At 44.8% G+C, this 12024-nt stretch overlaps 1 protein-coding gene across 8 annotated transcripts in view; it reads left to right on the top strand.

Annotated features, from left to right (window-relative positions):
- The window catches only part of KLHL18 (kelch like family member 18), a 64433-nt gene that overhangs the window by 30679 nt on the left and 21730 nt on the right, over positions 1-12024 (top strand). For 6 of the 8 annotated variants that reach the window (XM_055279585.2, XM_055279576.2, XM_063609987.1 and 3 more), the window contains exons 2-3: positions 5119-5249; positions 8603-8743. In XM_055279585.2, the coding sequence (XP_055135560.1) occupies positions 5119-5249; positions 8603-8743 (272 nt within the window). The remainder of the gene's footprint in view (positions 1-5118; positions 5250-8602; positions 8744-12024) is intronic. The other 2 variants (XM_063609978.1, XM_063609977.1) reach the window with 1 other exon arrangement.

The raw sequence follows: 12024 nt of genomic DNA, 5'->3' as shown, positions 1-12024 counted from the left end.
CAGGCAGGTCTCGAACTCCTGGGCTCAAGCTATCCTCCTGCCTCTGCCTGCCCGAGAGCTGAGATTACAGGCATGAGCCACCACGCCCGGCACTTAGCTCTTATTCTTTTTTTTTTTTTTTTTTTTTTTTTGAGACAGAGTCTCGCTCCGTCACCCAGACTGGAGTGCAGTGGCGCAGTCTCGGCTCACTGCAAACTCCGCCTCCCGGGTTCACGCCATTCTCCTGCCTCAGCCTCTCCGAGTAGCTGGGACTACAGGCGCCCGCCACCACGCCCAGCTAATTTTTTGTATTTTTTAGTAGAGACAGGGTTTCACCGTGGTCTCGATCTCCTGATCTCGTGATCCGCCCGCCTCGGCCTCCCAAAGTGCTGGGATTACAAGCGTGAGCCACCGCGCCCGGCCTCTTAGCTCTTATTCTTTATGATAAACGAAAATCTGCTTTCTTGTAATTTTCTAGATCTGCCCTAATCCATGTGATAGCCCTTCTAGGATTTGACAACAACGATCATGTTCCTCCTAAATTACCTTTTCCAGACTATCCTTTAGCTATTCCTTATAAGATGTAGCTTTCAGCCTCTTGCCCATCTTGGTCTTCCTCATCTAGACAAGGTCCAATTTGTTGTTCCCCTTAGCTGATTACAGAACTCAAATGTAATCAGGCTAACATATCCCAAGATAGGCCTATCTTCTCTGTAGCTGGTTTTTTTTTGAAACCAGGTCATTCTGTTGGTGCACATACAGCTTGTTCTTTTGTCTTCTGTTTATTTTCTAGATGAAAAATAAATGCACAGCAGTTAAACACAGCCAATTGAACACACACTTAACTTTCATTCCCCTCCATAACCCCATTAAAATAGTAAGAGGGGAAAGACATATCAGCAAATGAGAAATCAATGGAATATTAAAGCCAGAGAGCATGTGTGGAGAAGACTTAGTGGGCCAGAGGAACTGAAAGTGCCTCCCAGGGGGAGAAACTGAGAAGGAAGAGGGTTTCTAGTGTAGAACCCTGGAATAGTTCCAGAATTGGAGACACCAAATACTGAAAACAGGAAGATTACTTGGAAGTCTGTATGAAAGGCAATTAGATGCCTGCACCCCCTCCCCCACTCTCTCAGGAGATAGGAAGTTTAGTCTTAGATACTGAACCAGAGGCTCCAAATCAGGCATGCCAAGCTTAGGAGAAGGGGTGCAATATGGAGCAAAACCGAAAATAAGGGCTTTAAGATAAGAGTTATCAGTAGTGCATGGTAGAACCATCCCCCTCTTACACACAGTTTCCAGAATATCTGTAGGCCGACAGATGTTTCCCTGCAAGAGATTGGAAGATCCTGCTCTGATAAAATTAACTCCAGAGAAAAAGTCCTAACGATACTGAATACTTCCAGGGGTCCTCAATCAAATGGCCGATTCTTGCCTGATCACCCTAATGTGAAGCCGACAAATCGACAAGCCTACCCCCTAGCCAAGTGTCACCAGGCATTTAAAGAAAACCTCTAACATAGAAGACAGAGATCAAAACAATTGGAAGAGAAAATATCTCAGGAAACAGTAAAAGCAGAGAGATAAAGAAGAAAAAATAGTTGTAACTATATACTATCTCAGGAGAGATTTGAGAAAATATTGCATTCATGAAAGATGAACAGGATTCTTTTAAAAAGGAAGCTTTTGAAAACAAGACCTCTAGGAAATTAAAAATGTGATAGCCAGTATAAAAACCTACAGCACAGAAAGATTGTAAGATAGGGTTGAAGAAGTTTCCTCACTGATAGACCAAATGAAAGAGATGGAAAGTGGGGAAGAACAATAAGAAAATTAGAGGATTATTCCAAGAAATCTAACACCTGACTAATAGAAATTTCTGAGGAGAAAAAATTACAATAGGAGGGAGGAAATTATGAAGGATTAAATGCTGTGAAGAGATTTTTCCAGAACTGAAATAATGTCTGTAGATTGATACAGCACAATAAAAGAAAACCAATACCAAGATACAACACTGTGAAATTTTAGAACTACAAGAATACAGGGAAGATCCTAAAGGCTTCTAGAGAGCACAGTTACATACTTAGAGTTAGGATTCAAAATAGCATTCAATTTCTCAATAACAACAAACTAGGCCAGGTGTGGTGACTCACACCTGTAATCCCAGCACTTCAAGAGGCTGAGGTGGGAGGATTGCTTGAAGCCAGGAGTTTGAGAACAGCCTGAGCAACAAAGCAGGACCTGTCTGTACAAATATATACGTATATATATATATATACATATATATACGTATATATATATGTATATATATATTTTTTAAACATAGCCAGGTGCACACTAGCATGCCTATAGTCTCAACTACTCAGGAGACTGAGGCAGGAGGATTGCTTGAGCTCAGGAATTCAAGTCCAGCCTGGGGGACAGAGTAAGACCCCATCTCTAAAAACAAAGAACTAGAAGACAATGGAGCAATACTTTCAAAATTTTGACAGGAAAAAAGTCTAAACTTTGAATTTTTTAACCAACTAAATTATTATCTAAGCTTGAGGGTAGTAAAGACATTTTCAGACATTGTACATAGACCCCTTCTTATGAGGCTTTACTAGAAGACACATTTTTATTTGTTTGAGATGGAATCTCGTTCTTCTTGCCCAGGCTGGAGTGCAATGGTACGGTGTCCGCTCACTGCAACCTCCACCTCCCAGGTTCAAGCAATTGTCCTGCCTCAGCACCTCAGGTAGCTGGAATTACAGGTGCCCGCCACCACACTGGGCTAAATTTTTGCATTTTTAGTAGAGATGGGGTTTCACCATGTTGGCCAGGCTAGTCTCGAACTCCTGACCTCAGGTGATCCACCCCGCCTCAGGCTCCCAAAGTGCTGAGATTACAGGTGTGAGCCACCACGCCCAGCCTAGAAGACACTTTCTACCAGAACAAGTGAATAAATAAGCAAGAGGACTATGTGGGGTTCAGGAAATGGGGGTATTAGTATAGGTGAGGGAAACAGAATTCCCAGGAAGAGTTCCAGTAGATAATGTCTCAAGAAACAGACAACTTAAAACAAACAACTGATAGAGTACCTGACTGAATATATTAACCAGAGTTTTATGCTCTAGGGAAAAGAAAAATTATACAAAAAGGAAATATACTCACAGTATACAGCATGGCTTGGCTACAAATAACATTTACATAGACTTAATGCAACTGTTAATATTAATTTAACCAAAATTTGACCTAATTATATTGGAAAGATAGGGAGAGTGTATGGGGTAGTACATGAAGAAAGGTATCAGGACAAATTCTTAATCTTCCATAATAGGAATTAGATTAGTAATATAATAGTTATCTTTTGCCGCATAACAAACTACCCCAAAATTTGTGACTTTTTTGTTTTTGAGACTCCAGCCCAGGCAGGAGTGCAGTGGCATGATCTTGGCTCACTGCAGCCTCTGCCTCCCAGGTTCAAGCAACTCTCCTTCCTCAGTGACCCAAGTAGCTGGGATTACAGGCATGCGCCACCACACCCAGCTAATTTTTGTATTTATTGTAGAGACAGGGTTTCATCATGTTGCCCAGGCTGCTCTCAAACTCCTGATCCACCCTCAAGCGATCCACCTTCCTTGGCCTCCCAAAGTGCTGGGATTATAGGCATGAGCCACCCTGCGCCCGGCCCAAAATTTAGTTACTTAAAACAAGTATTTATTATCTCACAGTTTCTGCAGGCCAGGAGTTCAGAAGCAGCTTAGACATTTCTCACAAAGTTGCTGTCATCTGAAGGCTTGACTAGAGCTGGAGGATGCTCTTCCAAGCTCACTCAGGTAGCCGTAGAAGGCTTCAGTCTTCTTCATATGGGTGTCTCTTAAGGATATGTTATTTAGCTTCTCTTAGAGCAAGTGATCCAGAAGAAGAGGGTAAGAGGAATTGCAGTGCCTTTTATGACCTAGCTTTGAATGTGACATACCATCATCACTTCTGCTATATTCTGTTGGTCACATAGACCAACCCTGACATGTTGTGGGAGGGGACTGCACAAGGGTGTAAATACCAAGAGTGAGCGTTTACTGGGAGCTATTTAAAGGTTGGGTACCACAGAGAATAACTCAAAGTGAAAAGTCAACAAGTAATATATAAGCATATTATTTAGAAAGATGGAGAAAAGTCCTAGAAGCAAGAGTTTGTCCCTGGGAGTAGGAATCACGGGCAAGGAATCAAGAAAACAGAGACTGATAGTTGTTTTTTTCTTCTGTAATAAACCTCATAGAACAACTTTAAGAAATTTGAGTAGAGGCTGGGTGCGGTGTCTCACGCCTGTTTATCCAAGGATTCGATCTTCCAACCTCGAACCCTTGGATAAACGTGACACAAAGAGATGAGCATCAGATAGTGAGATTCTCTGGCATTTCACTAATGTGGAACCTGATAAAAAGGAAAAAAGGATTGTTTTGCTCTTCCTGGAGAATAGAAAGTTCTTAAGTAGAAATGTTTATATAGCTTGGAGCTATAAATGGCTTATTGAAGGGAAGAGCCTTTTGGCAGATAGTTGGAAAACACTTTATAGAATTCCTCAGGCTAAGGGTGTGTCAGTGAGGATTTGACACTCATTGGAGGAAGAGTTGGCCTCTGTCCCTGCTAGCCACACAGAGCAGCAGCCAGTCCACAACACCAGTGTATCTCCTCATGTCCCTGCCTCCGGCCCGGTCACTACATATTTACTCTTCTTGAGGAGCATACTGTTAGGAGCACCAGCGTTCTTGGACCATTTGTCTAGTCCATCCGCCTGAGGTTGGGATAAAGTGTTACAGGAATCAGGTATTTGAGTTGGTGGAGTAGCTGAAAGGGGTGCATTGGAGACTACCATATAAGTAAAAACGATTACATGAAACATTCAGGCTTAAATTTTTTTGGCTATTTTAACACTTCATTAAAATGTATTGTTTACATTCTTCTACTATAACCGAGTATATTGCATTTAAAATACTTCAGGGTCATCATGCTAAGCCTTGGCCTCCATGCCCTGGGATGCCTTCAACGCCTTTGCAATGGGCAGTGGGGTATGCTGTGGAGGGGGGTGGGTTTTTTTGTTTTTTTTTTTTTTTTGCATTCCTCAATATCTGTCTTTGTATTTTACTTTGCCCACAGATTGGGGACCACAAATTCAGTGCTCACCGGATCGTCTTAGCAGCCTCGATCCCGTATTTCCATGCTATGTTTACAAATGACATGATGGAGTGCAAGCAGGATGAGATTGTAATGCAAGGAATGGACCCAAGGTACTGAATCCCACCATTAGGTTTCGCAGGCTGCTTTCCAGGTGCAGTTTCAGCCTGTGCACAGTTCCGTTGAGGACCTGCAGCAGGACACAGTGTCTAATAGCCTAGCTCTACACAAATAATAAGTGATTAATAAGCAGATTAGAACCTCAGCCAGTGGTCTGAGATAGGGTTAAAATGAAGGGAGTTTTGATGCTGCTGTTTTTACCCTACTATAAGAGAAATACATTTAGTAGGACCTAGACTCCATGATTGTTTTTTTTTTTTTTTTTTTTTTTTTTGACTGGGGCTGGATTTAAGAGTGGTGGTATGTTATTCTCTGCACTTTTCTGGGCTAGTCATTTTAGCTGACAAAATGGTTCTTCAAATAAGTGTCTTCATTTACGTCCCTTCTTATCAGTCTAGAACAGTGTTGTCCACTGGAGGTTTCTGCAGTGATGCAAATGTTCTATTTGTATTGCCCAAAATGGTAGCCACTAGCCACAGATGGCTATTGAGCACTTGAAATATGACTAGTGGGACTGAAGAACTGAATTTTAAGTTTTGTTTAATTTTTTTTTTTTTTTTTTTTTTTTTTTTTGAGACAGAGTCTCACTCTGTCGCCCAGGCTGGAGTGCAGTGGCGCAATCTCGGCTCACTGCAAGCTCCGCCTCCCGGGTTCACGCCATTCTCCTGCCTCAGCCTCTCCGAGTAGCTGGGACTACAGGCGCCCACCACCACGCCCGGCTAATTTTTTTGTATTTTTAGTAGAGACGGGGTTTCACCGTGGTCTCGATCTCCTGACCTCGTGATCCGCCCGCCTCGGCCTCCCAAAGTGCTGGGATTACAAGCGTGAGCCACCGCGCCCAGCCCAGTTTTGTTTAATTTTAATCAATTTAATTTTAAAGTTAAATGGTCACATGTGGCCAAAGGCTACTATATTAGACAACACAGGTCTAGAAGGTGGCAAATGTTATGGTTATTTCATGGTTCAGAAAATTGAAGCTCAAGGAGATCAAGCCCAAGGTTATCCCTTAGCTGGTAGTCAGTTATTGCCCAACCTCTTTTTTTTTTTTTTTTTTTTTGAGACGGAGTCTCGCTCTGTCACCCAGGCTGGAGTGCAGTGGCGCAATCTCGGCTCACTGCAAGCTCCGCCTCCCGGGTTCACGCCATTCTCCTGCCTCAGCCTCTCCCAGTAGCTGGGACTACAGGCGCCCGCCACCACGCCCGGCTAATTTTTTTGTATTTTTAGTAGAGACGGGGTTTCACCATGGTCTTGATCTCCTGACCTCGTGATCCGCCCGCCTCGGCCTCCCAAAGTGCTGGGATTACAAGCGTGAGCCACCGCGCCCGGCCTGCCCAACCTCTTAATCTGACAGTGGTGACAACTAGGGAGAAAAGAGCTAGGAGACTGTGTGTTACCCTCTGGATGATCAAAGTGCCCCAATACCAGAAGAGGATTTATATACCCATGGCAAGGTAGAAATCTCAGGTCAGGCCAGGCAAGGTGGCTCGTGCCTGAAATCCAAACAATTTGGGAGGTCAAGGCGGGAGGATTGCTTGAGGCTAGGAGTTCAAGACCAGCCTGGGCAACATAAACCACATCTGTATAAAAAAAATTGTTTTTAATTAGCTAGGCATGGTGGTGCACACCTGTAGTCTCAGCTACTTAGAAAGCTGAGGTGGGAGGTGAGCCGAGGAGGTCAAGGCTGCAGCGAGCTGTGATCACACCACTACACTCCAGCCTGGGCAACAGAGTGAGACCTTGACTCTTAAAAAAGAAAGAAAGAAATCTTAGGCCAGTTACTTATGAGGAAAGACCTAGAAGTAAGCTGTCCAAGGGCAGTTGTGCCCTCCTATTCTCTGAGGTGTGTGTGTGAAGGAGACATGCTCATCCCATGAATAGTCCAGGGGCTTCGTTTAACAGAGATTGCCTGAACATCCATGATGAGCACAGCTCTATCATATATCTGAGATATAGCAGTGAGAAAACAGCACCTCTTCTCATTCTGCCAACCTTTTTTTGTGTGGGGGGGAGTGGGGGGGGGGGCTATGGAGTCTCACTCTTGGCACCCAGGCTGGAGTGCAGTGGTGTGATCTGGGCTCACTGCAACCTCCGCCTCCCAGGTTCAAGCAGTTCTACTGCCTCAGCCTCCCATGAGTAGCTGGGATTACAGGCATCTGCCTTTTTTTTTTTTTTTTTGAGATGGAGTCTCACTCTGTCGCACAGGCTAGAATGCGATGACATGATCTCTGTTCACTGCAACAACCCCGCCTCCTGGATTCAAGCAATTCTCCTCCCTCAGCCTCTCAAGTAGCTGGGACTACAGGCGCATGCCACCATGCCTGGCTAATTTTTGTATTTTTAGTAGACACAGGGTTTTGCCATGTTGGCTAGGCTGGTCTCAAACTCCTGACCTCAGGTGATCCGCCCCCCTTGGCCTCCCAAAGTGCTGGGATTACATGCATGAGCCACCGCGCCGGCCCTCTGCCAGCTTTCTAGTAGTGATTTGGCAGTCACCAAATACATGCATGGTATGGCTAAGAGTGAAAGTGATACGAGAAAAGTAAAGCAGAGTAAAGGCTAGTAAAGGATGGTGGAGTCTGTGCTATTTTTGGGTGATCAGGGAAGGTCCCTGTCGTGGGGTGGCATTTGAACTGACACATCTTATTTGAAGTGAGGGAATGAGCCATCTTGGGGAAGAGCCCTCCAAACAGGGAGCAGTCAGAATGTTGGAATCAAGTAAGAAAGGGAGAAAGTGGAGGTGAGGAGGATAGACAGATGGAGAGGGACCAGAGCACATACAGCCTTAAAGGTGGAATTTGGATTTCATTTTCAGTGTGAATTGAAAGCAGAAAAAATGTTAGAAATCTCATTCTAGAAATTTACCCCAAAGAAATAATTCAAAAACGTTCTAACAGCAATAAGATGGTAATAGCTATTATGCTTACCAATAAAGGAAATAAATGATAGCATATTTCCATGTTGAAATATTATACAGCAGCCACTAAAAACAATAAACATGAAGACAGTGTAGCAACATGGGAAAGGCTTGATAAGTATTTTATGATTATATCCATAAAATTCATGCATGTAGGCGATCAAGGACTAAAAATGAATGTAGAAAAATGACCGCTGTTGACTTTTTCAGTAGTGAAATTGTAGGTGATTGTGTTCTCTTTTTTAGAATTTTCTGTAGGGCAACGAAGACAACTTGGTAGAATGAGTTTTAGGCTATGGTGAAGTAGTTACTCCATTAGATAGATTCTCAAAGGGCCTGGGCTAAGTAATGTCAGTTCAGTTAGGGCCTGAGTCTCCCGTGGGCCAAGACCCATCTCTGAAAGCACCTCACAGCTTTCCCTCTCTCCTCTAGTGCCCTGGAGGCTCTGATCAACTTTGCCTACAACGGCAACCTTGCCATTGACCAGCAAAATGTCCAGTCATTGCTGATGGGGGCAAGCTTCCTGCAGCTGCAGAGCATCAAAGACGCCTGCTGCACATTCCTCCGAGAACGGTGAGGTGATGTGGTGGGCCTGGTGAAGAACATGACTATTTCATTTCTGGAATCTTCTGCCAGTTTGCTGAGTTCTTAGGACCATATATAGGTTTATGAAGGGAGTGAGCTGGAAAGGTTATTCTGCAGAGCTTACATTTCTTGAAATCAGTTTGTAGCAGTGCCCACTTCTTTGAGATGAATTTTTTCAGAACATGATTTACATAGTCCAGCCTGCCCTTTCCCTTGGCTTGACATGTACATCTTCTGTTCCTCCCTCTCCAGTCTCACCAGCCACTAATTTAGCTGATTTCTCACCAAACTGATTTGTGCAGTGCTCCCCTACTGTATCATAGCCATCTCCATCTTTGTTTAGGTACTTTGCCCTCTGAATTTCTTTTCTTTTTTTTTTTTTTTTTTAAGACAGGATCTTGCTCTGTCACCCAGGCTGGAGTGCAGTGGTGTGATCTCGCCTCACTGCAAACTCTGCCTCCCACGTTCAGCAATCCTCCCACCTCAGCCTCCCGAGTAGCTGGAACTACAGGCACATGCCACCACATCTGGCTAATTTTTGTAATTTTTTTGGTAGAGGTAGGGTTTTGCCATGTTGCCCAGGCTGGTCTCAAACTCTGCCCACCTTGGCCTCCCAAAGTGCTTGGATTACAGGCATAAACCACTGCTCCCAGCCCTCTTTGAATTTCTTGATCTTCCTTTTCATACTTCAGTTATTTAAAAGCCTACCCAAATTTCACTTCCTGGAATTCTCTGTCCTCCTTAGTCCACTGGGAACTATCATTGTATGCACTTTTATGGTAGGGACCATGGATACCCCCACCTATTTCCAGTGCTTGGCAGTGGGCCTTGTGGGTCTCCTGTGACCTGAGCAGTTAAGAAGGCTCTCCCTCCCCCTCAAGAGCCAGAGCTCTTAGTCATAAAGTAAAGGCCTTTTAACCAGCAGAGGCTTGGGGATGCGGGTTAGTGCTGGGCCATACACAGGCAGGAGGAACCCAAACAGCACCCCTGTGTCTGTGGTGCTTCACACACCCAGCCTTCACCTGAGCCTACTCTGATCACTAGGTAGCTGGCCTGTCAGCATTCCTCCTAACTCAGATCTGCCCTCCGAACCTCATCCCCTCATGGAGCTGACCTCCCCTCCCCCATTCTCACTCCACCTATCCAGTTAGCAGCTTATGGACCACACCCGCTGTCTGTTCATATCCTGCCCACACGGTGCTCATGGTCATCACACTGAGTACAGCTGTGTGTGCAGCTAGTCAAATAACTGTGGTAATAATGCCTAAGATTTAGTGGGGGGCTTATCTGCTGAACACTGGGTTTCATCTTGAGGTAGGTGGTGCTGTTCGCAGTTTTATAAAGACCTCGTAGTAAGAGTAAAGCTGCGGAACCAAGCTTGTCCCTGCTCTGGGATGCCTTCTGGGGCGGCCAGAGAGTGCATATGGAGATGTGAGGAGCACACACTATCTTTCCTGCTCATTTGTGAGCTTCTTAAGACACAGACTGGACTTAGTTCACCTCTTTTTCCCACAGAGGTTGGAAAATCACTTCCTTTTTTCTTTTTCTTTCTTTCTTTCTTTTTTTTTTTCTGTAAGATAGAGCCCCAGGCTTGGAGGCCTTGGGCTTCACCACTGCTGAAATGACTTTCTGTGGCTAAGTAGGATTAATCCTGGAAAGGATTGTTGGCGATCCTCGAATCTTCACCAATGGACAACAGCTCCACCTAGGGGGCTTTTGAGACTGTCACTGTCAACACTGGATCCAGGCTATGTTGTAAAGTACTGTCATCTAAAAGTTGCTTAGAAAAGTGATTTTTAGGCCAGATGAGGTGGTTCATGCTGTAATCCTGGCATTTTGGGAGGCCAAGGCAGGAGGATTGCTTGAGGTTGGGATTTCCAGACCAGCCTGTATGCCAGAGCAAGACCCTGTCCTACAAAAAAAAAAAAAAATTTTAATTAGTCAAGTGCAGTGGCTCACGCCTATAGTCCCAGCTACTGGAGAGGCTAAGGTGGGAGAATCACTTGAACCAGGAGCCCAAGGCTGCAGTGAGTTATAATCACCTTACTCCAGCTTGGGCAACTGAGCAAGACTCTGTCTCTAAAAACTAAAAAGAAAAAAGAAAAGTCATTTTTAGGCCAGTGCAGGTTTGCATGCACCAGTAACATTTTAGAAATAAGTACTTATGCATAAACCTGATGTTTTGAGTCTATCCTTGACATTTTTTCATTCAGCCCTTCAGGAATGCCATCAGAGTTCTTAAAGCCACAGTTCCTGAGACCTAAACCTATACCTCTCTTATTTCCTGCCACAGACTCCAGAGCCATGGCCTGCTTTCTGTTTTCTCTCCAGTAGTTCCTATTATTGTCACTGTTTCTTAGAATGATTCTCCCTAAGCCTGGCTACAGAATGTGGTGGTGTCTCCCAGCTCCCCACTTCCTATGTGCCCTTGAGGGTGCATCATTTTCTTTCTTTCTTTTTTTTTTTTTTTTAAGGCGGAGTCTCGCTCTGTGAGACAAGAGTGTCGCTCTTGTTGCCCAGGCTGGAGTGCAGTGGCACAATCTTGGCTCACTGCAAGCTCCGCCGCCTGGGTTCACGCCATTCTCCTGCCTCAGCCTCCCGAGTAGCTGGGACTACAGGCGCCCACCACCACGCCCGGCTAATTTTTTGTATTTTTAGTAGAGACGGGGTTTCACCATGTTAGCCAGGATGGTCTGGATCTCCTGACCTTGTGATCTGCCTGCCTCAGCCTCCCAAAGTGCTGGGATTACAGGCGTGAGCCACCACGCCCGGCTGAGGGTGCATCATTTTCTGGATTTGATTGCCAACGACTTGAGGAAAACCATTCTGAGCACCAGTGGAAAAGATATGTGACAGCACAGAGAAGCCGCAATGCCATCAGAGTTCTTAAAGCCACAGTTCCTGAGGCTGCTCAGTCTATTACATCTTCAGTCCACTGCTTTTTTTTTCCCCCTGAGGCTGGGGTTGACTTTTTCTGGTGGCCCTATTTCCAGCCTTCAAATGTATGGGCCTCCTTGCTTTTAGGCAAGCACTGGAGCTGTGTATTTTCTTCCTTTTTTTTCGAGATGGAGTCTCACTCTGTCACCCAGGCTGGAGTGCAGTTTCGTGATCTCGGCTCACTGCAACCTCTGCCTCCTGAGCTCAAGCATTCTCCTGCCTCAGCCTCTGGAGTAGCAGGATTACAGGTGCCTGCCACCATGCCTGGCTAATTTTTGTATTTTTATTTATTTATTTATTTTTGAGACAGAGTCTTGCTCTGTTGTCCAGGT

This window comes from Symphalangus syndactylus, chromosome 1 (genome assembly GCF_028878055.3).
Source record: "Symphalangus syndactylus isolate Jambi chromosome 1, NHGRI_mSymSyn1-v2.1_pri, whole genome shotgun sequence".
Classification (NCBI taxonomy): domain Eukaryota; kingdom Metazoa; phylum Chordata; class Mammalia; order Primates; family Hylobatidae; genus Symphalangus; species Symphalangus syndactylus.
The sequence above is the reverse complement of the archived record's forward strand: the minus strand, read 5'-3'. Positions and strand labels throughout refer to the sequence as shown.